The sequence below is a fragment of the Gigantopelta aegis genome, chromosome 9, assembly GCF_016097555.1.
Source record: "Gigantopelta aegis isolate Gae_Host chromosome 9, Gae_host_genome, whole genome shotgun sequence".
NCBI lineage: Eukaryota > Metazoa > Mollusca > Gastropoda > Neomphalida > Peltospiridae > Gigantopelta > Gigantopelta aegis.
This window is the reverse complement of record NC_054707.1, coordinates 65,776,144-65,803,540: the sequence shown is the minus strand read 5'-3', so window position 1 is coordinate 65,803,540 and position 27,397 is coordinate 65,776,144. Positions and strand designations below refer to the sequence as shown.

General features: G+C 36.9%; 1 protein-coding gene across 1 annotated transcript in view; it reads left to right on the top strand.

Moving 5' to 3' along the window:
• The window catches only part of LOC121381085 (tRNA (guanine-N(7)-)-methyltransferase non-catalytic subunit wdr4-like), a 128,639-nt gene that overhangs the window by 78,974 nt on the left and 22,268 nt on the right, over positions 1-27,397 (top strand). Inside the window, exon 4 of the mRNA XM_041510186.1 lies at positions 26,099-26,255. Coding sequence (XP_041366120.1) covers positions 26,099-26,255 — 157 coding nt within the window. The remainder of the gene's footprint in view (positions 1-26,098; positions 26,256-27,397) is intronic.

Sequence of the window (27,397 nt, the reverse complement as noted above, 5' to 3'; positions counted from 1 at the left end):
GTACACTCGATCCATGACTCCCCACTCCCCCGGTTAAAATCACGCTGTGGCCCAGTAAGTTGTCTATTATGACAGTTATTAATGCATTAGATGTTTAATGACATCACTAGAGCACATTGATTAATTAATCATTGGATATTTGATGTCAAACATTTGGTAACTCTGATATGTAGTCATCAGAGGAACCCGCTACATTTTTCCATTAGCAGCAAGGCCTTTGACCCGTTGGTTGTGGTGCACTGGTTAGAACGAGAAACAAAATCAGTGAATGGATCCACCGAGGTGGTTCGATCCTGCAACGCAAGTACTCAAGCAAGAACATGACCGACAGAGCTAAATCGTGCCCCTGGTAGATCAAAGGCCATGGTATGTGCTGTTCTGCAGGGGTCTAGCCCAATTGGCAGAGTACTCAGCTGAGGGGCTTGTGTCGTAGAATTGAACCTCAGTGGACCCATTCTGCGATTGTGTTTTTTCCCATCCTGACCAGAGCACCACGACTGGTATATCAAAGGTTGTGGTATGTGCTGTCCTGTCTGTCGAGAAAATGCATATAAAATATAGCAGGTTTTTCTGAATACGATGTATGAAAAATGTAGTGAGTTTACTTTAAAACTACATACCAGAATTATCAAATGTTTGACATCCACTAGCCTATGATTAATAAATCAATGTGCTTTAGTGGTGTCATTAAACAAAAGAAACTTTAACTTCCTCTTTTGAATTAAATCCACAATGACATAATATGATCACCACAGAAGAAACCAAATTTTATTTACCTATAGTGGATATCAGTTTCACCTGGCACTTCATGAGAGTTTTACAAAACACATGTCTAGAGTTCAAGAGAATTAATTACATTGTAAATGAGGGCTGAACCATTTATTGAAAGTATCATATTGCTTTCATAATAAATGGTTTCTCTTGCTTTCAGATTAAAAGCTTTTAACTTTTGACATTTAAATGCTAATTAAATTTCAGTCTTTTAATTTTTTTTATCTTAATTAAGAAATTAGTTTTATTACATTTCATAATACTACCTGCTTGAAAATTGAGCTATGGATGGTTGACTTGGAATAATGCCAAGATTCTTAACAATCAAGCAGTTAGCAATATTTATATTCTACAGTTATTTATTTTAGTTATTTGACATTTAGTAAGAAACTGTATTTCACAAGAAGGTAAATAATTTTTAACAGTAAGGAATCTTACATGTACAGTGACACTTGTCTAAATCGGACACTCAGCAGAACAAAGAAAGAAAGAAAGAAAGAAATGTTTTATTTAACGACACTCTCAACACATTTTATTTACGGTTATATAGCGTCAGACATATGGTTACGGACCACACAGATATTGAGAGAGGAAACCCGCTGTCTCCACTTCATGGGCTACTCTGTTTCGATTAGCAGCTAAGGATCTTTTATATGGACCATCCCACAGACAGGGTGGTACATACCACGGTCTTTGATATACCAGTCGTAGTGCGCTGTCTGGAACGAGAAATAGCCCAATGGGCCCACCGACAGGGATCGATCCCACATGCCTTACCACTTCGGCTACGTCCTGCCTCTCTCAGCAGAACAAGTAAAACGTCTGGTTTAAGGGGTTTCTGGTTTAGAGAGGTTATTTTCTCTATTGATATTTAAAAGTGGACTGTGACAGATGGAATTCCTGTCTACAGAGGGTCACGTTTTGAGGGGTTTCACTGTATATATCCACTTTAACATCATGGTTTCTGCCAGAGGGTAAAACGGGTATGGCGCCATACCCAATTTTTTGGCAGATTTAATTTGTTTAAGTTAACTTTTGGACAAAATTAATTACTGTTGTCATTACTATATGATTTTCTTAACCTAACCCTAACCCTAAACTTAACCCATTTTCTTTCTGGGGGAGGCCCCCTATATCCCCTGTTGATTGGGGTTGCATTTATTTCCATAGTGTCATACCCAGAAATGTATTTCTGGCAAAAACACTGATATTACATGTATTATAAGACAGCACATATACCACAGCCTTGGATATACAAATTATGTGGCACTGGGTAGAATGGGAAAATTAGAACCTCACATTAGGTATAGGGGTGGGACGTAGCCTAGTGGTAAAGCACTTACTTGATACATAGTTGGTTTGGGATCAATCCCCATCAGTGGGCCCATTGGGCTATTTCTCATTACAGCTAGTGCACCATGATTGGTATTTCAAAGGCTGTGGTATGTACTATCCTGTCTGGAATTGTGCATATAAACAAGCCCTTGCTACTAATCGAAAACTATAGCGGGTTTCCTCTCCATGATCTAGCCGGTGCCCCATGACTGGTATATCAAAGGCTGTGGTATGTACTATCCTGTCTGTGGGATAGTGCATTTAAAAGATCCCTTGCTACTAATGAAAAAATTGTAGCGGGTTTCCTTAAAAATGACCATATGTTTGACATCCAATATCCGATGATTAATAATATCAATGTGCTCTAGTGGTGTCGTTAAACAAAACAAACTTCTTCTACTCTATGACTATATGCCAGAATTGCACAATGTTTGACCTTCAATAGCCGAACTGGCCTCGGTGGCGTCGTGGCAGGCCATCGGTCTACAGGCTGGTAGGTACTGGGTTCGGATCCCAGTCGAGGCATGGGATTTTTAATCCAGATACCGACTCCAAACCCTGAGTAAGTGCTCCGCAAGGCTCAATGGATAGGTGTAAACCACTTGCACCGACCAGTGATCCATAACTGGGTCAACAAAGGCCATGGTTTGTGCTATCCTGCCTGTGGGAAGCGCAAATAAAAGATCCCTTGCTGCCAATCGGAAGAGTAGCCCATGTAGTGGCGACAGTGGGTTTCCTCTCTAAATCTGTGTGGTCCTTAACCATATGTCTGACGCCATATAACCGTAAATAAAATGTGTTAAGTGCGTCATTAAATAAAAGATTTCTCTTTCTTCAATAGCTGATGATTAATAAATCAATGTGCTCTTGTGGTGTTGTTGAACAAAATCAAAACAAAAACAGTTTAGATATATTTGTAATTTATTACAATTCAGCTGATAAAAAAAACTGAACAAAATCAAAACAAAAACAGTTTAGGTATATTTGTAATTTATTACAATTCAGCTGATAAAAAAAAACTGAACAAAACAAAGCAAAAAAAAAAAAAAGTAAAAAAAACACCTATCATATTTCTCTCTCATATTCTGTAGAGTGTAAATAATGAAATATTTATTTTTAGCTGACCAAACACACAGGTGTGAAAAACGCCAGGGTATCTAGCCAACAAATCATATTGAGATGTAACATGCCGAGTATTCCACTGCTACTACAGGTCTTCATAATCCATCATGTCACATTTTGTCAGACACACGGCTATGTTCATCTTGTGAGCAAGGGGTTTTGTGTGAACCGGATCAGCACACCGTCACATGTGAAGTCGTATCACGGCAAAACATGCACGCAGGAAGAATAAATTACAAATCATATTTTGGTGTTCATGGTGTTCGAGAAATGTCGTCACCGAAAAAGGTTTTATTGGTAGCTTATGCGTTGGGGTCTTGCGCAGGAGATGAAAATAAATATAAATGGTTTTTACATTAATGTCAAATAAATTGAGAATAATGTGGCTACAGGATGGATAATGGATGATTTTTGTATTTTATGTGTGGGGGGTGGGGGAGTTGATCCTGTAATAAACATAATGAAGGAATGTGGTATTTGTATGACACCCCAGCACATTGTTTAATCATTGACTATTATGTGTTGTATGTTGGTAAGAAACCAGAGTCCCATGGGTTATTCCTTCTATTAAGCAGCAACGTATATTTCATATAATATTATATTTCCCATAGCTTGGATAACTTCTTTTGGTTGTAGGATCAATCCCCCTTGATGGACTCTTTTGGGGGGTTTTCTGTCCAACGACTGGTATATGAAAGGTCATGGTATAGGCTGTGCTGTTCTCTGTAGGAAAGTGTATATAAAAGATCCCATGCTGCTAATGAAGAAATGTAGTGGGTTTCTTTTAAAGACAATGTGTTAGAATTGCCAAATGTTTGACTTCCAGTCAATCAATGTACTCTAATGGTGTCAGTAAACAAAACTTCAACCAGTCACAAAACACTGCGTGCAATTGGAAAGAGAAGAAACCTGCTATGATTCACGTGGAATACTGCTTCCATTGAGGGGGTGGGACATGGCCCAGTGGTAAAGCATGCGCTGTGATTCACGTGGAATACTGCTTCCATTGACTGGGTGGGACATGGCCCAGTGGTAAAGCATGCGCTATGATTCACGTGGAATACTGCTGCCATTGAGTGGGTGGGACATGGCCCAATGGTAAAGCATGCACTATGATTCACGTGGAATACTGCTGCCATTGAGTGGGTGGGACATGGTCCAGTGGTAAAGCATGCGCTATGATTCACGTGGAATACTGCTGCCATTGAGTGGGTGGGACATGGCACAGTGGTAAAGCATGCGCTATGATTCACGTGGAATACTGCTGCCATTAAGGGGGTGGGACATGGCACAGTGGTAAAGCATGCGCTATGATTCACGTGGAATACTGCTGCCATTAAGGTGGTGGGACATGGCCAAGTGGTAAAGCATGCGCTATGATTCACGTGGAATACTGCTGCCATTAAGGGGGTGGGACATGGCCAAGTGGTAAAGCATGCGCTATGATTCACGTGGAATACTACTTCCATTAAGTGGGTGGGACATGACCCAGTGGTAAAGCATGCGCTATGATTCACGTGGAATACTGCTGCCATTAAGGGGGTGGGACATGGCCCAGTGGTAAAGCATGCACTATGATTCACGTGGAATACTGCTTCCATTGAGTGGGTGGGACATGGCCCAGTGGTAAAGAATGCGCTATGATTCACGTGGAATACTGCTTCCATTGAGGGGGTGGGACATGGCCCAGTGGTAAAGCATGCGCTATGATTCACGTGGAATACTGCTTCCATTGACTGGGTGGGACATGGCCCAGTGGTAAAGCATGCGCTATGATTCACGTGGAATACTGCTGCCATTGAGTGGGTGGGACATGGCCCAATGGTAAAGCATGCACTATGATTCACGTGGAATACTGCTGCCATTGAGTGGGTGGGACATGGTCTAGTGGTAAAGCATGCGCTATGATTCACGTGGAATACTGCTGCCATTGAGTGGGTGGGACATGGCACAGTGGTAAAGCATGCGCTATGATTCACGTGGAATACTGCTGCCATTGAGTGGGTGGGACATGGCCCAGTGGTAAAGCATGCGCTATGATTCACGTGGAATACTGCTGCCATTAAGGGGGTGGGACATGGCCCAGTGGTAAAGCATGCGCTATGATTCACGTGGAATACTGCTGCCATTGAGTGGGTGGGATATGGCCCAGTGGTAAAGCATGCGCTATGATTCACGTGGAATACTGCTTCCATTGAGTGGGTGGGACATGGCCCAGTGGTAAAGCATGCACTATGATTCACGTGGAATACTGCTGCCATTGAGTGGGTGGGACATGGCACAGTGGTAAAGCATGCGCTATGATTCACGTGGAATACTGCTGCCATTGAGTGGGTGGGACATGGCACAGTGGTAAAGCATGCGCTATGATTCACGTGGAATACTGCTGCCATTAAGGGGGTGGGACATGGCCCAGTGGTAAAGCATGCGCTATGATTCACGTGGAATACTGCTTCCATTGAGTGGGTGGGACATGGCCCAGTGGTAAAGCATGCGCTATGATTCACATGGAATACTGCTGCCATTAAGGGGGTGGGACATGGCACAGTGGTAAAGCATGCGCTATGATTCACGTGGAATACTGCTGCCATTAAGGTGGTGGGACATGGCCAAGTGGTAAAGCATGCGCTATGATTCACGTGGAATACTGCTGCCATTAAGGGGGTAGGACATGGCCAAGTGGTAAAGCATGCGCTATGATTCACGTGGAATACTGGTTCCATTAAGGGGGTGGGACATGGCCCGGTGGTAAAGCATGCGCTATGATTCACGTGGAATACTGCTTCCATTAAGTGGGTGGGACATGACCCGGTGATAAAGCATGCACTAAGATTCACGTGGAATACTGCTGCCATTGAGTGGGTGGGACGTGGTCCAGTGGTAAAGCATGCGCTATGATTCACGTGGAATACTGCTTCCATTAAGGGGATGGGACATGGCCCGGTGGTAAAGCATGAGCTATGATTCACATGGAATACTGCTGCCATTAAGGGGGTGGGACATGGCACAGTGGTAAAGCATGCGCTATGATTCACGTGGAATACTGCTGCCATTAAGGGGGTGGGACATGGCCCAGTGGTAAAGCATGCGCCTGATGTGAAATCGATCTAGGATGAATGGCCCAGTGGTCTATATGGGCAATATTTCATTCCAGACAGTGCTTCACAACTGGTGTAACAAATACTGTGGTATGTGTTGTCCTGTCTATGGGATGGTGTATATAAAAGATTTTATTCTGCTAATTGAAAATCTCCCCCCAGATCACACCACTGGCCATGCGTGAATCTTAAATGGATATCTGATATAGGCATGTAAAACAAGTTTCCAGTTCTAATTGATAAGATTATTCTATAGAGTGGTGGCTTTCCTCTCTCATTATGTGTGTGGTCCTTAACCTTATTTTCGGTGTTATGTAATCATAGCTATAACTGTGTTGAGTGCATCTTTAAATAAAGCATTTCTTCCTTCCTTTCATCAAACAACAAGGGTTTTCTTTATTAAAAACCTACCTAGAATAAAAGCTAGAATAACTTGTATCAATTAGTAGCAATAGAAATAAGCAGACTTTTCACTAGTCTGCCGGACAAGTACATTTAAAAATCTACTTGTCCGCCAACCTTTTCACTTGTCCAAATATATGTTTTGTTTTATTTAAATACAAGGACTGTATTTTTGATTGTTCAAAATGAAACTGCATTGAAAAATTTTACTTGTTCACTGGACAGCCATTGATAAAAAAAATTCTTGTCTGAGCATATTTTCACTTGTCAGGACAAATGGACAAGTGCTTATTTCGAACACTGCAATAACCCAGTTAGTCCATTGATAAGGATCGACCCTGGGACCAATGGCATAAAACATGGGATGTGATGAACCAATGTTTTACTGTTCTTCATGAATAAAAGTTATAAAGACAAACAGCTAATATAGTTCAAAATACACATTCATTAATATCTGCCATCTTGTCATTACCAATTTTCCATAAATTTAATACAAGTAAAAAATACAGTGAAACCTGTCTAAACCGCACCCTCAAAACTGGAATCATGTCAAAACCTGGCCACGTTTCACAGTCCCGAATTTCCTAAATTCTAACAGGTCACTCTGTAAACACTGGACCCTATCTAAATGAGATAAATATTAGTTCCACAGCGTGATCCAGTTTAGACCGGTTTTACTGTACATCATTAGATGTATTTCATTTACGTGAAATATATGGGTGAGGTCTGTGTGTGTTTATCTGATCACAAAAACACAAAATAAAACAGATAAATAATGCACATTTCAAGACAAAACAGGTTGCTTTTCTTTTAACTCCTGCTGGAACTGATGTAATAACATTTAGTTTTGTTGGTTCTATTAATTTTGTGTAATAAAATTAATTATTTCTGTTGTACCAACCCCCCCCCCCCCCCCCCCCTTCCCCCCATTCAGCCCCAATACCCTACTCCGTCATTTCAAGTAATATGTTAATAGAATGTTCTTTGTTAATCTAAAACAGTAAACATGATATTTATTAGATGTATTTCCTTTAAATAGATTAAAAAGTGCACACACACACACAAAAAATCACAATAATAATATAATTTTTTCAATCTTATTTTATGATTTTAATATAAAGAAAATCGCTTCAACTTTAATTATTGCCTTAGAATTTATCCCACCTGTGAATTTTAATGGATTTTTTTTTTTTTTTTTTTTATCAGTCATTGTTATCTGTAAGGTACACTGATATTCAAAGGGACCAAAAAAAAAAAATCCCCCCCCCCCAAAAAAAACCCAAATCCATCAAAGATTTCTTTGTGTTTTGCTAACAATGACTCAAAGCCATTTAACTCCATCCCATGTATATGTGTGAATTGTAACATTTGACAATGACCAGAACGAATCATCCACTTCTGTGAGAGACTTAGCAGTGGCAAATCATTTACGTTCCACCTCGCTGGTCTTCTACGAACACAAGCTTTATTTATTTTGTTCTTTTTTCAGTGGTGGAAAATAAAATCATTTCAGCTACCTGCAGACGCGACAAAAGAACAGCACTTCCTTATCATTAAAAGCTTTATGTGCACACCTTACGGTTTTTTTTTTTTTTTTTTGGTCTCTCTCTCTACCTGTACAATTATTTCACCGAGATAATGCAACAATTATGAGTCTGATTCACGGCACCGTGGAAAGGTGGCACCTGCGTTTGAATGCCCACCAAAAGGACATGATAGTCTTGTGCAGTTCAAGAGCTCTCTAATTTAACAGACGTGTATTTTCTTGAAAAATACCTCAAGAAGACAATTGGTAAATTTGCCAAGATAAAAAGACTTGAGACTGCGCTAATGGATGCCACCACGGTGTGCCCGGCGACGGTGTGTTTTCCAGGCCTGATGCCCCATTGTCTCATGTCGGGCCCATTTATTGAAGAAATAGATTTTTGGTCAACTGATATTAAAGAGTCAATAGTGCATGACAATGGCGTTATAGAAATGGCTGGTTTATGCGCTAGACATTTTCTGTTTGTTGAGAGACTGAACCAGATGCTTTTTCATTCTTGTGTTGCTCATAGAAACAATTGTTGGCCACATACGATGTGTGTGTATTATGGACTCAGTCTTAATAGATCGATGTGTTTGTTATTATACTCAGTCTTATAAGGATTGTTGCAGAAAAAGGAAATATGACAATCACATGGCAAGTTGTATGTAATATTCTCAGTGTGAAGATTAAAAGCCATGTACAATTCAATAAAAATAAATTGTCATTGTATATTTCCGAAATATTTCATATGCCATTGTTTGCTTTGTGGTTGTTTTGTTTTTTATTATCCTTAGAAATGTAAATCAGTACTAGAACCAGTGGCGTAGCATGGGCGGGGTCACTGGGGTGGTTGCCCTGGGCGCAAACTTCTGGACTGGTGGAAGGGACTCGGGGAGTGCTAACAGTCCACTAGTTAGGGGGTGCAATAATTGCCTTGCCCCAGGCACTGGCAACCCATGCTATGCTGGATTGAAATGCAGTAGGCTGCAGGATCAATTCCCCCATGGTGCCAGACACTCCAGGTTATTTCAGGCCTCAGAAAATTGTCCGAACGGTCATTTCGTTCACACATTGCTTGCACAAATCTAATTTTGCATAATCTATATTTTGTTCGCGCAAAATTTCTAGCACTATTTACAATGGATATATAACGGGTTATGCGTAGAGGAAATGGGTTACATGGATTTATTTCTGCGTAACCAATAAATGGGTCACCCAGATTTTCAATTCTGAGAGGCCTGTGTTTACCATTGTAACGAGCTTCATAACTGTAACTCATATTAAACACCATGCATGGTGTGTGCTGCCTTGTTGTGCACAAAAAGAAGAACATATTAAAAATGCTAATTGAGAGAAATAACCCACATGTTAGTGGGTTTTCCATATTTGTTAATGTTCCAAGCAGTTGATCTACATACCAAGGAGAGCATGCTTGAATCTTAATTGGATATAAGTTCAAACATATATGTTTAACATGCATCATCATATCACCATCATTATAATCATATTTTTATTATTATCATTACCCACCATCATCATCACCATCATCACCATCATAATCACTATCACCACCATCATCACCACCATCATCATCACTATCATCATATCACCAATGTCATCATTACAACACTAACACCAGCAGGTTCACCAGATTGAGTGATATTCTGATTTACTGGAATTGGCACGACAACTACGGTTACTGGTTATTGTATTACCGCAGACTAAACTAACATGTAGATCCAAGTGGCATAGACCAGATTTCTCATCTAGAGTAAGTGCCATGTGAAACTGTTGTTAACTCTTTGTCGAAAATTAAATCAACATGGTTTACATTCATTGCTCACACATGATAACTGACATGTTTTTAAACCTTCACCTTGTAATATAACATAGAATTTTAGTTACTATTCTGTAAACTTTAATATATTTTATAAAATGTAAAATAAATTTCATTATATATAGATCATTAACACTAAAAAAAAAGCACAAAAACAACAACAATAAAAAACAAATACCAACAAATACCAAAAAATACCAAATACCAAAACAAATTCAGAATAGCATTTGTATAGTTAATTCAAGGAACAATCTTTTCTTTTTCTATCTTTTTTTAAATATTTATTTTCCTAAGTCCATTCTGACCATGTCAAGGTTGGGGAGCCTTGAATTCATGGCCTTACATCAAAGTAATATAATTTATATACAAGTACATATATCTAATTTATTGTATAATAATGTCATATAGTCATATATAACAATTTGATACATAAATGCATTTGTAATGTTTCTGTATAAATTAAAGATTGGTAAAAAAAACTAAACAAATTGCTATGATGCATATACTGGAAAAGGATTGGGAAATATAGGAGAAGAAGAAAGAAGATATAATGGTTAAAACACATAATAATAAATTGATAAATAAATAAATAAGCAAACAAACAAACAAAACAAAACAAATAAATAAATAAATAAACAAATAAAATAAATAAACAAATAAAATAAATAAATACATGTGGGGGGGGGGGGGGTAAATCTATACTAGCGCGAAACGAAAAAGACCTGGAATTCGAAACAAGCTATTGTTAGGAAATATGTTTCAGTCAAAGAGATTAAGCCATGGTGTCCTTTTTCCCACTATCAATTCTGTATAAAAAAAATTATAATCAGATGCAAGGAACCCAAGAATGGCCACTTTATCTTTGGTTTGACCAGCCAAGTACGAGAGACATTGCGGAAACTACACGAGAAGACGATGTTGTCCTTACAGCAGCTGGTCCGCATCCCAGCCATTGTCTTATTTCTCGAGCCCTGTTTGCTCAACTAAAATACGCCAGTATTTGTTCACCTATGTCACAGTCACTGTGTATGATGCGTTAACAGAGCCCGCACTGACTAATGGTACACAAATTACACACACGTAGCGCTAAACCCGAGTTAGGCATGTTTCATAAACACAGTGCATGACCCCACACAAGATAAAATATGCTTTTACTGGGGGCAAATATTTGAGAACGTACATTTTCACGAGAACATTTCAAGCTGCAGTGGTCTGTGTTCGAGTGTATCTCGCTAACTTTATTCCACTTTTGTTTAGTTTTTGTTTGGCGAGAAAATAAAGAAAGTTTAATATTTTGATATTATTTACTTTGCAATCTATAAGGCTATCAATATTGTTGCGTCAGAGTTTTGTTTGATTCTAAAAATAGGCTGTAGTGACCTAGTTTCATTGATTGGATGGATGGATGGATGGATGGATGCACTGGTTAAGGCTAGATTAAAGGTTATCTAAACATTTGGTTAACCTTTAGTTTGTAATATGTTTTCATCATTTATTCTATTATTTATTTGATGAATAATAATATTAATAAGTCAGATTCTATTTCACTTTGTTAAATAAAAAAAAACCTCAACTTTATATGGTAATTATAACTTAAATGTTTTAATAATAATAAGAATATTTTACCAAATATGTTTTGTCAGTACATGTATATTTGGTTTTTATTCATATGTCTCACGTCTCTGGTTATTCTGGTTTTTATTCATATGTCTCACGTCTCTGGTTATTCTGGTTTTTATTCATATGTCTCACGTCTCTGGTTATTCTGGTTTTTATTCATATGTCTCACGTCTCTGGTTATTCTGGTTTTTATTTAAATATGTTCTATTAGTTCTGATTTTTATTTGAAACTGTTTCATCTGTATATTCTACTTTATATTATATATTTTCTTTTAGTCAGTTCTGATTTTTATATAAATCTCTGCGTTTGTTTATCCTGCTTTTTATTTTATATATTAAATAATATATTTAGTCGATTTTCATTGTACAGTGAAACCTTTCAAAACGGAACCCTCTGTATAATGGAATTCTCCCAAAACCGGACATTTTTCATGATCCTTTTTTTTTAAAATCAGTACAGAACTTAACCTCTCTAAAGCAGATACCTCTTTTCAACCGGACATTTTACTTGGTTCCGAGGGTGTCCAGTTTAGAGGGGTTTCACTGTATTTAAAAACTTTCTTTCTATTCACTCTGTATTTTATTACATATTTTCTTTCAGCCAGTTCTGATTTTTATTTAAATGCCATTCTCTTGTTTTATTGACTCTTAACTCACTTGAGGGACAAAATTATTTCTCACTTGTTTCAACTACCTGCTGGGTTTGTGTGTGTAGTTTTGATAGACCGAGCTGCGTGAACTTGTACTTTGTGAGTGAAACACGGACCAGTGGAGTTTGAGAACCTTTGATAGCGTACGCTTTACGACACACACCCTGCTAAGTCTGATTTACAAACATGCTTCAAAACGGGGTTGCGTAAAGTCCATTCCATTTCTACAACAAACAATTTGATTGGTAGAAAGCCGGGGTGCCACATTTATATCAAGCAGATGACTAAATTCTGTTTGTCTGCAACAGTCCTTGCGCACGGGAGATTGTTTTTGTTGTTGTTGAAATATGATTGGTTACTCAGTTAATGGGAGTGGAATTAAACTTGCATGTGTGTGCGCAGTTACGTGCGCTTGTTCCTGCTACCATCAGAGTGTAACATCACCTGTCATGGAGACCCTAATTCACACTGACACGAAAATTGCATGTTATCTTGTAGTGGTAATGGTTATGTGACAAACGGTATAAGTGTGTGTGTGAGTGTGTGTGTGAGTGTGTGTAAATGAAATGTGTTCAATGATGTGTGTCATTTTTAAACTCCAGTGTTGATGGTTAGCTTTATGAATCGTTCTGTTAAACAAACAGTATTGTGCAAGTGTATTGCATGGCATTAATATATATATATATATAATCACTAAAGTTAAAGTTTGTTTTGTTTAACAAAGCACATTGATTTATTAATTGGCTATTGGATGTCAAACATTTGGTAATTTTAACAGAGAGGAAACCCGCTACATTTTTCCATTTGTAGCAAGGGATCTTCTGTTCAGTATCTCGTCATGATTCGCTACACAATTCTAAAACATTAAACAGTGATTGCTAATCAATTTTCAATTAACTAAAAATATTGCTGAATATTGAAAAGAAAATGTTTTCTGATGTGTACCATCCCACAGACAGGATAGCACATACCATGCCCTATGATTTACCCGTTGTGATGCACTGGCATATATGACTAAAAGACAGATAGTTTATTTCAATAATATTTTTTTTCTAGATAGTAGAAGAGAATCGGCTTTGGAAATGTAGCCTTAAACTTGCTACTTACTGGGTTCACATCCCGGGATCGGATCCTATTAAATGAGAGTTTTAAAAGCTATGAAGAGAGGTGTAAGGGTTATATGCCAACTACTAGAATACTCTCTCACAGACTATTAACCCACTGTCCTAGGAATACAGCCCAGGATGGCATGCTTAACCGTTAATTAGATATACGGTCGTAAATCAAGTTTTAATTAATTAAAGTAGAAGAAAATTGATGACAGTGTTTTTTCTTTATGTGACATCTCTCAACAGTATACATAGTATCGCCCTAGAGTAGAAATACACCCTGAATATATATTATATACTTTACCTATTTGTACCAAGAGGAAAATCAATATTTAAAAATAAGACTTAATGAGATAGAATTTGTTTTGTTTAAATCTGAAGAAAAACATTTGTGTTGTTTAACAGGGTATATACTACCAAATCAAATCCCATAGATGACACTAGTAACATATGTGGCTAAAACTCCTACCTACAACGTATCAATCGACATAAACGCCACGGATATAAATACTACCACCCTCACCCTTAAAGTGAATCACAAAAAAGTGGGTGTCAAGCTGCTCATTTCTGAGATAACGGGTAGCGTCTATGACTACCCTAGTTCCGCACAAAATTTGAGTACTTTTTTTTACAGGTACCCCATACATGTTCCAAGCACAAGGCTACTTGACACAGTGGTACTAGATGAAATAAAATTGCATACATTTTTAGCCCAGATGAAACTAAATTTTTTTACAACCAACACACTCACATTTATAACCAATCACAGGATGTGTGGTGTTCACTTCTCTATCAAAAGTTCGGTGCACCTCGAACTTTGACCCAGCCGGAAGTTATTTGGTTTAGTACCACCAACAACACCACCACTTCTTGGTGTACACATTGACCCAACACTGACATGGGCTAACCACATAAATGCCATTATTAAAAAATCTTCTTATTTATTATACATTTTTCGACAAAACAGAAAATATCTTGACCAAAAGACCAGATTAATATTCTACAGCTCTTACATATTACCTCACTTAGACTATTGCTCCACAATTTGGGGAACCTGTTCAAAACATTCTATAGAAAAACTTCAAAAAATCCAAAATCAAGCTGCAAGACTTATTACTGAAAAAAGCAAAGAAATGTCCACTGCAGAAATAATTAGCTCTCTCAAATGGCTTAAAATCAAAGAGAGAATTGACTTTAGAACCTGCCAGTTTGTCTACAAAGTCCTCAACAAACTATCTCCATCATATCTAGAAACAATGTTTCAAACAACTTCAGAAATTCACTCCTTAAATCTGAGGTCAACTCAACATAATCACCTTTATGAATTAAAACCAAGAACAGAATTTTATCGCCATAGTTTTTCATGCAGGGGAGCTAAACTGTGGAACACACTACCTTCAAAGATAAAATATTCTCAATCCCTCGCCTCATTCAAATCCAGTTATTTTAAGCACTATTCAAATAATAATCAATTTTAAGATATACCTTTGTTGTTGATTTTGTGTTTGTTAAAATAATTATGATGTATTGAGTTATCACTGACTCAAGTTTCTTAACAAATTGATTTAAATATTATTTATATATTCATAATATGTGCTATTGTTCCTCATGCTATACATATTACATGTATGTTGATGTTGTTTCTTTGAATGTATGTATGTATAATATCATGTATAGATTAGAGAGGGCCTCATGGGAGACCAGTCACCTTGTACTGAATGTGTTTACCCTCTGAAAATAAAGAATTTTATTATTATTATTATTATTATTATTACTAGACATCAGTTATTGGCTATCTGATATTTGGTAATTTTGACATGTACTATGATATACATTAATATGAAACCAGCTACATTTCTCCATTAGTAGTAAGTCATTTTTTATAAACACCATGGCATAAACAGGATAGTACATGGTGCACTTGCTGGAACAAGAAATAGCCAAATCACCGACGGTGATTGATCATAGAGAGAAAAAACAGAAATCTGAATGCACAGTACTTGATTGTTAATTTTTTTTAAATTAATTAAACTGGTATATACCCGTATATATGTATATTTGCACGTGTGTATATATATATAAAATGTTTTTTCATGTTTATACCAGTGTACACTTACGGTTCAAGCATGATGAACACACTCCTTAGATATCTGGGCTCTCAAGGACATGGTTAATGGTTAGATTTATTTGTGGTTAATAAGGAAGGAAATGTTTTATTTAACAATGCACTCAACACATTTTAATTATGGTTATATGGCGTCAGACATATGATTAAGGACCGCACATATACTGAGAGAGGAAACCTGCTGTCGCCACTTCATGGGCTACTCTTTCCTATTAGCAGCAAGGGATCTTTTATATACACCATTCCACAGACATGGCAATACATACCACAGCCTTTGTTACACCAGTTGTTGAACACTGGCTGGAACGAGAAATAACTCAATGGGCCCATCCAAGATGGATCGCACATGAGGCAAGCACTTTACCACTGAGCTACGTCCCACCCCCAGTTAATAAGAGAGATGTTGTTGGCAGTGACCTTACACTTCACTGTTATATTGTTAAAAAGTCACACTTGTTGCAAATGGTACTGCATATGGGATTCGAACCCAGACCTACCAGCTTTGTACACATACATGTTTTGTACACATGCCTACCTCATCATCTGTAACTTCAGGGGGCGGGATTCAGCTCAGTCGGTTGAGTGCTCGCCTGAGGTGCTTGCGTCACAGGATCGAATCACCTCTGTGGATCCATTCAACTTATTTTTATTTTTTTCTCTCATCCCAACCAGTGCACCACAACTGGTCAAAGGCAGTGGTATGTGCTTTCCTGTCTGTGGGAAAGTGCATATAAAAGATCCCTTGTTGCATTAGGAAAAATATAACAGGTTTTCTCTGATGACTACAAGTGAAAATTGCCAAATGTTTGACATCCAATAGCCGATGATTAATTAATCAATGTGTTCTAGTTGTGTCGTTAAACAGAACAAACTTTGACTGTAACTTCATCTATAGTAAGATCGTTTTAACAATTTCTGATCTTTTTGAATGCTTTTCCTCTTTTGATTTGTAGTACTTGTACTGCCAACCACCTTTACCTGCTGACACGTTTAGTTGACCACCGTACACACATAGTGCTGAATATTGATTACAAAGATGAATTCAATAAATACAACTGTAATGGAAATCATCATATTTGTTACTTAAGACAGATGTGGTTATGTATATAGCCTTGGTTAATGACGGCTGGCTACCTACACAGTGATTATGTATTTTGTTGGGGGGTGGGGGGGTGGGGGGGTGGAATCCCAGTGTAAAATGACCACACCCCATCTAGACTTTCCTGTGCATAGCAAGTGTTACATGTAATAGATACAAAGAGGTTATTACCAGAGTGTTTTTCAGTATCATCAGTATCATGTATTAGGAAACAAATTGTATTATGCAAGTCTCTGGCGAGCATAATACATTATTTTGACGATACCGAAACACACAAGGGTATATAATAATCTCTTTATCATATATAATCTCAAGCTTAATACAACGTGTATTTGTAAATTGTTCACACAACTTTAATTCCAGTTCGCCATTACCAGATATTCAAATGACAAAAGAATATGTCATGTTGTGTCTTTTTGAATGGAAATGACGTCAAACTTGAATGACATCATTTTGGATATCCTTACATAAAAATAAACTAGTGCTCAACTTTTTTTCTTCTGAATGCTGGATAGCTTTCAATGTACGGTTGTTATTGAAAAGTTTTTGAATGATGACTATGACTGCATACATCAGTGTCACCATAGTACATTTGCATAAATGTCAATAAACATAGTGCCGTGACCTCGATTATTTTTCATCTAATTTGCAAAGTTATCAAATTCTGAAAGTATGTGATCTGAAAAATATCACATACAGTCAAACCTGTCCTAGCGGCCACCTGTATTCAGTGGTCACCTGCCTTAAGCGGCCACTTTTTTCCCCTCCCAAACGATTTATAACGTAAATGCACCTGTAATAATCAGTCACCTGTCTAACGCGGCCAGCGGACACCCAAAGCAGATCCCAAATCGCTAAAATACCTGTATTAAGTGGCCACAGTAAATGTTTACTGTTATATAAAAGGGATATTTAACAACATTGACAAGGCGCAGCAAATAACTGATCTTCACACCTTCAGGAATACTAGTACCCATTCAGTCCCGACATATGTACTGTGTATCAATTAAGAAAGTATGACTATGGAAAGTATCTAATTGCCTCTGGGCAGGCTACGCTTGACATTTGTAGATTCACTTACTATGACAATACACCACATGAAGTAGAAATTAAATAATTAAATGGAAAGAGAAAACAAACTTGTTGAGAAGGGTTAATTTAATACATTCCAGTTGCAGTTTTTTCTAAAGGAGGCGACATGTCAAAAGTTTATTTATAGTAAACTGTGAAGCACACATCCATTAATTAGCAGTAAAGACACTAAAACAAGAAACAACAACATATGTTTTAAAGACTATATATGTGGCAGCCTGTAATCAGCGGCCACCTGTCTTAAGCGGCCACTTTTATCTACTCCCTTGTGTGACCGCTTAAGACAGGTTTGACTGTACTTTGATTACACTGGATATGCTAGCTAATATATGATAAATAATAATATGTTTCTGAAGTCTTCTACTACTACTACTACTAGTAGTAGCATCCCTCTATATTATACCTCATCTTAAACTGAGCAGGGTGGTTTCCTTGAAAATAAATTAGAACTGACAGCTAAAATCATCATGCTTACTGACATTCTCAGACAGGAGTTGATCCTATGACCTTTCATACTCCAGAATCAGATCAATTTTTATTTAACTAAGTGTTTTATCAATTTAGATAATGTCACTGATATTTTGTGGAATTTTTCAGGCACATCACATCATTTTTTTAGGCTGTGTATAATTAATATAATATTTATTGTCTGTGGTAATTATTGGACAAGTGGCCACACTTGTTACCAATTGAATTTAACCAACAACATGAGATTGCCCGTGTTGGACACTTGAAAAACAATTTCCATCACCAGTAGTGCTTATTTACCAAGCATTCCATTATACGATTGTCGTGGCTGATATTGATGGCTTGACGTGGATTTAAGATAACTCACGCTGGCTTCCACTGGTCATAGAAGTGTATTTCTAGAAGTGACCTGTTAACTACACATGGTTATGTGCACACATGCCCTCCTCCCGTGGCCTAGCGACTGTTGTATTGTGTGAGTGGAATCAAATAGAGGTTTAAATTAGTGAACATGCATGTCCGAAGGGTGTTAGGTGTTGGAGGGGGGGGGGGGGGGGGGGGGGGGGGGGGGGGGGGGGGGGGGGGGGGGGGGGGGGGGGGGGGGTCGAATGAACTCCATAAAATTATTATAGTCTTATTCAACTTAGTGTGCTAGCATAACAACAATGATATACAACCATTAGTCAAAACCTCAGGACCGTATAGCATTGTTGTTGTGCTAGCACTAGGTAAGTATGAATAATAATGAAAGTTAGAAACAAATTTTCAAAAAATTTCTTTCATTTTAAGATCTAAGGTAAACAGCCAAATGTGAAATAATAGCTAATTGTAAATACATATACAGATAAACCCTCTAAAACGGACACCCTTGGGACCAAAACAAATTTCTGTTTTTAAAAGGAATCCAATTTAGAGAGGTTAAGTTCTGTATTGGTTTTTAAAAAGGGACTCTGTAACATGTCCAGTTTTGAGGGAATTCCAGTTTACAGAGGGTCCGATTGTGACAGGTGTTACTGTGTGTATATATATAGAAGGGTCAAAGATGAACTGACATAGAAATGTCAAAAACTTTCTTTTTACTTTCTTAATTTGTTAAAGGTAGTACTAAACCAAATAACTTCCGGCTGGGTCAAAGTTGGAGGTGCACCCAACTTTTGATAGAGAAGTGAACACCACAAGTCCTGTGATTGGTTATAAATGTGAGTGTGTTGGTTGTAAAAAATAATAGTTTCATCTGGGTAAAAAAAATTTGCAATTTTATTTCATCTAGTACCAATGTGTCAAGTAGCCTTGTGCTTGAAACATGTATGGGGTACCTGTAAAAAAAAGTACTCGAATTTTGTGCGAAACTAGGGTAGTCATAGACGCTACCCGTTATCTCAGAAACGAGCAGCTTGACCCCCTTTTTTTTCTGATTCACTTTAAGTGTAAGGGGTGGTAGTATTTATATCCGTGGCGTTTATGTCGATTGATACGTTGCAGGTAGCCACATATGTTACTATTGTCGTCTATGGGATTTGATTTGGTAGTATACACCCTATAACCACAGAACCCACTATTTCAAGATTCTTAAGTTACCATAACACAATTCAAAACTTGAAAATCTGTAGATATGGAGCCCAAAACATTAATCAACACAACCGACTGGGGTTTTTTGTGGGGGTTTTAAATAGCTGTTTTCTAATGATAACATCCCTTCTTTAATTTTTAATTAATTTTTTTTTTTTTTTAATTATTATTTTGGGGCATTTCTTTACTTGTTCTATTAACAGCTGATTTCCAACTTTTTCTTCTTCTTTTTTCCTGTCTCCATGTCAGTGTAAAATATTAAATATATTTTGAATTTAATTATGTTTCTTATTTTTTGTTGTATCTAAAGGTTAAAGGATGGTGTTTATCAAATGATGTTTCATATTTCTTCATTAGTCCATCATAAATTGTAGATTGTGACAAATCACATACATTAGTGCCATAATTGTCCCCAGTGGTACCTACTGCCATGGGGTACACATATATTACTGGTATGAGATATTCCTTTACTAAAGCAGCATGTACATATGCATTAAGTGATATTCTTTTACTAAAGCAGTACGAAAATATGTATTAAGTGACATCCTTTTACTAATTAGGAAAACTAAGCCATGTTGACCAATCTGCTGATCGAAACAGTAATTATTAAGTATTTTCTATGTATATAATTAATATTAAATTATCTTTGTAAGGTTTTGGGGGGGGGGGGGGGGGGTAGGGGTTCTGTTTTTCTTTGTTACAAGATGCCACCATTGCAAGGTGATTAACACCATCAGCCTTGAGGCCTGTGGGTACTGGGTTCATATACCAATACCGGCTCCATCCATGACTAATTTGATGGCTTGATGGGCATACATGTGTAAGTTCATATTACACTGACTTCTCTGTTACCAACTATTAACTTCTTCAGGCACGTGTATAGGGAATGATGTAGGATGGGTCTAGAGTGTGGCCGGTGAGGTTCTAGTGGGTTCATTTCATTTCATTTCAACTTATTTTCATGCTTTATCCAATTATAAGGTTCAAGCACACTGTCCTAGGCACACACCTTGACTATCTGGCAGTCTATCCAGGACAGTGGGTTAGTTGTTAGTGGTTAGCGAAAGAGAAGTCTGTGTGGTTTTACACCTACCCATTGTATCGTTAAAACTTTCTCTGGGTGGGAGCCGGTACCGGGCTGCGAACACAGTATCTTCCAGCCTTACAACCGATGTCTTAACCATGATACCACTGAGGCTACTTAGGGGATTCAGGTTATGCTTCTACAGAAAACATATTTAAAAAAAAAAAAAAATTGTGTTGTGTGTGACTCCTAAAGCACCTCTAAGCACATGCACCTGTTCTCTCCAATACAAACCATTCAGCTTAGATAGCTGATGTGTATGTAGTCATGACAGAGTGCTTGAACAATAAGTTAATTGGATATGAGCAGGTATATAGAAAACCAAAATGGGTTATTTAAATATTTACGGTATGTTTTTGTTTTTTTAATTTGTGGAGGCCTGGTATGCAATACATACTAAAAACAGAAGTTTGTTTTGTTTAACAACATTACTAGAGCGCATTGATTTATTAATCATCGGCTAGTGGATGTAAAACATTGGGTAATTGAGACATACAGTCTTAGAGAGGAAACCTGCAACAATTTTTTCCATTTGTAGCAAGGAATCTTTTATATACGCCATCCAATAGACAGGATAACACATACCACAGCCTTTGCTATACCAGTCGTGGTGCACTGGCTGGAACAAGAAACAGCCCAATGGGCCCACTGGCAGGGATTGATCCTAGACCGACCACACATCAGGCGAGCGCTTTACAGGGATGTGATTTTTTAGCTTTTTATCTGATTTCCACTTTTTTTGGCATGAAATAATTTTCATAAAATAGACTGGATTTAATCGGAAATGCTAAAAAATTACCTTTATTTACATACTGTATAGATATTTCAGCTTTTAAAATATATTTTCAGCTTTTATTTTAAAATAGGAATCACATCACGGCTTTACCACTGGGCTTACGTCCTGCCCCACAATACATACCAAGTGTAGCACGTATAAATCTTCACAGCATGTCGAGGTGCATTTCTGTCATTTTTCCTTTGTATGGTTACACTCAATTTTACATTAACAACTGCTGTCATACATTAATAATGGCAGTCTGGATGATGCCAGTGTGATATCTTGCCGGTCGCTTCTCAAGCACTGGGCTGAAACGCTGATGTGTTTATGAAAGGTCTATTAATGTGTTAACGTTCCGCTAGCTTTTTTGTCTCTCTCTCACAAACACAGATTAATGCTTGGATACGGTTCTCTCTTATAGTCGTCATTAGGATCACTAATGTTGGGTGAAATTCACACGCATCAAACACTTTGTATTTTAATTAGCCCTGTTGTATTTTGGTTCACTCGACTGTTGAAAATTTAAAAATAATGATCAAATATTTATGAAAACTGTGGCGGTATTGACAAATTTGTTGATTATATTTCATTGTCCTTATCAAGATAGATACCTGGCTTGAGTGCACTCTAATCATATACCGGTACTGATTATGTGTAAGAATATGGCTAGAGTATGCGTAATGATACAAACTGTCGATTTTGAATTTTGTCAATACACATAGTTTCTTAAATCTGAAACTACACACTTTCTTTCATTATGCATGTAAATTTTGTCTCAAATAAGTATTCTGTTTTCTTAAATTATAAAATTTAAAACACAGAATTTGAATATTGATATTTTTTAAATGATAGAAATTTAAATGTTTTCAATTCATGATCATGATAATAGTAAAATTACATGTAGACATGTATTGTTTTATACCCCCAAAATAACTGTAATTGTTAATGCTTTATGGCAGTATTTTTATTTGTTAATATAAATATATTTGATAAATATTTGCATAAACATACACTATGGAGGGTTCAACTGCTCCCTCCCTCGAAAGTGCTATAGAAAATGTTTGCATTTGAGCAAAAATTATGGAAACATTGGGCAAAATGAGCTGGCCTACTAAACACTTTTCACCATGTATTTCTACTAAAGATATGTAGTGATTCGTTTAGAACCCTATAATACTGGTTGACCATAATACATATATGAATAAAAATTGTTATCCAGATTCAGGCATATTTGTTTAATTCAGGCTGATATTGTTGGCGTCTACCCCTCTCTCTCCCCCCCCCCCCCCCCCCCTCCCAAATGGGAGCCTGTATGCCTTTGAATATTTGTAAGGTATTTGGTTATGTTCTAACTTTGTAAATTAAATATTAGAAGAAGAGAAACTATTGAAGCGTTGGTTGATGTTTGGTCGTTATTTGATAACTGAGGTATGGTGACGACTACTATGGTAACAGAGCTGTTTGATAATCTAAAAACACAGTTAATTGTCTCGGAACACTGACCAAAGCGGAACACTCATCCATGTGTTAAGAATGAGATTAAATCATGTTAACATGCAACTTTAATTAAGTTTAGATCACATGTGATTTGATGGAAGTTAAAATAATATTTTGTTTAACGACACTACCAGAGCACATTGATTAATTATTCATCGGCTATTGGATGTAAAACATTTAGTAATTCTGATATGTGGTGTTCAGAGAAAACCTGCTATATTTTCCCATTAGTAGCAATGGATCTTTTATACCTGTACACATGTATGTATTTTTCCACAAACAGGATAGCACATACCACAGCCTTTGATATACCAATTATGGGAGAAAAACCTAATCAGAGAATTTATAATCAGATGTACATTACTTAAGGGGCATTTTTATATAGTGATTTTTTTTTAGTTATGACTTGTAGTAGACTTGAATAATAATGTGTGAACCCTGAAATCGTAACGACGATTGTAGGTTTTATAAGCTGAGACAATTGATAGTGATTAGAACATGTTCTATTCCCTACTACAAATCAATACTACAAATACTGTAACATGAGAATGTTGCTTTTGCATGTGGAATAAAAATTAAATTACTAGTATACCAACAATGGTTTGGTCATTTTAAAAGTAAATAACACATATGTGAGAGAAAAAGTATTAAAAGTGTATTATCTGTGGTGAAGGGAAGAAAATTAATAGTTGTTCATTGACAGGCGACCCATGATAACCCCCCCCCACACACACACACACAGTCAAACACATACACACAGTGACACACATACACACACACATTCACACACACACACACACACACACACACACAGACAGACACACACATATACACAGACAGACACATAGTCACACTCATAAAGACACACACACCTGTTTGAAGTGCCCTTTTAATTACTCTTTTCTTTACAATTCATCATTCACAATATACAACACTAAATTGACGTGAAAGTATCTTCATTTCAACATTTTTCACAGAGCATTGTAGAAATGTTATATATGGTTATTGCACCACCACCCCGATTACAAAATGTAGAAATGTTATATATGGTTATTGCACCACCACCCCGATTACAAAATGTAGAAATGTTATATATTGTTATTGCACCACCACCCCGATTACAAAATGTAGAAATGTTATATATGGTTACACCAAATTGAAAATGTAGAAATGTATCTATCATTATTGCACCACCACCCCGATTACACAAATGAGCAATTCCCCCCCCCCATTGCACCCCCACCCCTCCAAAATCACTTTCTATGGTATTGCACCACCACTCCGATTGAAAATTGAAAGAATATATCAAATTGCACCTTTTCAAAATGTAGAATGTTATATGATTGCACCCCTACCCCGATTACAAAATGTAGAAATGTTATATATGGTTATTGCACCACCACCCCGATTACAAAATCTAGAAATGTTATATATGGTTATTGCACCCCTTGATTGAGATAGTTTAGAGATCTAATGGGAAAATTAAATGGTTTCCTCTCTAAGACTTACTGTCGAAATTATCAAATGTTTGACATTCAATAGCCGGTGATTAATAAATCAATGTGCTGTAGTGGTGTCGTTAAACAAAATAAACTTCTTCTTCTTTTTTGTGTGTTTAATGGAAGCTATCACTCTCATTTGCCCATAACATGTGAATGCTTATCGTATTGCTGATATCAGTATATAGACAATAACTTACGAGTTAACGATCAACTACAGATTATCTGTCCCTCATGAAATTAATGTTGCCAGTCTCGAGCTTTAGCAAGTGACTGACAACATTAATTTCATGAGGGACAGATAATCCGTAATTCCGAGTATCGAGTGGCTTATTGTATTTATTACCCACAGTGTAAATAGTTTAGAAACATAAACTTTAAACTTCTTACATGACACAAACTATATAATATACAAGACGTGAAAGTCTGAGGAAACTGATGACGTCACGAATGAAAAGCAATGACGTCAAAAGCTATCTTTAGGTACACAAATCAAATGTAAGCAAGAGAGGTCACATTCATAAAGAACTGACCTTTCTAGTGTGAAGGGAATGAACTACAAAGAAATTAGTTTAGAGCGTGTTTAATTGTTAACAAGAACAAATTGCTTAAATGATTTCAACAAAAACTGAACACTGGTGGAGCTAAATGTCATCAATGAGAGACTTGACAGTCGAGGAAACCAATGATGTCACCAAACTAACGTCATGTGAAAGATAGAAAATATATTCACCCGCATCCCACTGGCCATATGGGTAATATGGTATATCTTAAATGTCTCCCCATAATCTAAGTTAGGTTTCCTCTATGTTTGACATCCAATAGTCAATAATTAATAGTCAATAATTATCGGGAGCAGTTAATCACTCCCTAGCTCACATTTTTCAATTTGATAGAGAAGTGAACAACAAGTCCTGTGATTGGTGATAAATGTGAGTGTTTTGGTTGTAAAAAAACGTGAGTTTCATCTGGGCAAAAAATGTATGCAATTTTATTTCATCTAGTACCACTGTATCAAGTAGCCTTGTGCTTGGAACATGTATTGCGTACCTGTAAAAAAAGGTATTAAACTTTTGTGCAGAACTAGGGTAATCATAGACGCTACCCGTTATCTCTGAAATAAGCAGCTTAACCCCCATTGTTTTCTGATTCACTTTAAGGGTGAGGGGTGGTAGTATTTATATCTGTTGTGTTTAGGTCAACTGATATGCTGCAGGCAGGAGTTATAGCCACATATTGTCATCTATAACATTTGATTTGGTAGTATACACCTTATAGCTGTGTCATTAAACAAAACAAAGTTTAAGTTTACTTTTACATGGCAGAATAGTAATAGTAGTGTTGATTATATCACAGGTATGCCTGTTATAAATAGTGATATTAATTAGTAATATTCAAGTGTTTTGTTTCTCCAGGTCTCTGTCTCGCCGTTGCACCAGCATTGTGTTCACGAAGGATGATACTACAGTTATCGTTGGGGATAAGTGCGGAGATGTCTACTCCATCAAAGTGTCGGATTGGGAAAAACCTGCACAGCTCTGTCTTGGTCACCTGTCAATTCTTCTTGATGTTGTAAGTAGGCTAGTACAATGAAGTTGAGGTATGTGCTGTGGTACGTGTAGGAAAGTGTGTATATAAATGATGCCATATTTCTTGTCAGAATGAGTTGTAATTTATTTCTAAGACTACAGAGCGGTGGTAAAGCGTTCACTTGATGCACCGTAGGTCTAGGATCAATCCCCGTCGGTGGGCCCGGGTGTACTTTTTCTATCCCACATGACCACATATAATGGAGTCTTTTTCTACCATCTATTCGATAGATAAATAATTATTTTACACGAACAAACAAAGATGACTAAAAAAGTAACTTCTTTATTTGATCGTTTTATCATAAATAAACTACACTGTCATATTTGCCGCATTTGTTTTATGTGTTAAAATGTTTTATCATAAATAAACTACACTGTCATATTTGCCGCATCTGTTTTATGTGTTAAAATATAACTTAACATTACAAAGTAGCAAGATAACTTTTATAATGAATGTTTTAATAACAAAATATTGATCTAAAACTAACCAACTCGAATTGATATGATGTCATATATTAGCACCACCATAGTACTCCCCATGTTAAATTCAATGACATCATAGCCCATGCAAGACAAATTTATTCCTCATGGGATGACATCGTGAAATGTGTCTGTCTTGCATGGCTAGGGATGGGAGAAAAACTTTTCCTTAATCTCAATTGAAATATTCTGACTATTCTGTGGTGACTAACATTTACATTATTTATAAAGCCAAGGTTTAATTAATTCTGATAAACAAATTACAATATTGGTGGCAGTGAAAAAAATAGTTTTACTGATTTATTTGTTGTTTTGTGTCTCATGAATATATACCTACTAAAAACATATACATATTGAATACAAACACCAAAACAACAAAACCAGGCCTCACACGAGGTCAAAATCATAGAGCGAAGTCACTTCTCTCTCACACTTTTGAGACGGTGAAGTTTTTAACAGGAGGGAGACTTGACTTTTTAATCTAAGAAAAAATATGAAAAAAGAGTTATATCAACAAAATACAGTGAAACCTGTAGTAAACAGTGACACATGTGGGTAGTCAAAACCGACCTCTTAAGACAAGTCGCCACTGAATACAGGTGCTACTTTTACAATCTGTGAACAAATTTCTTTTCTTTTTGACCA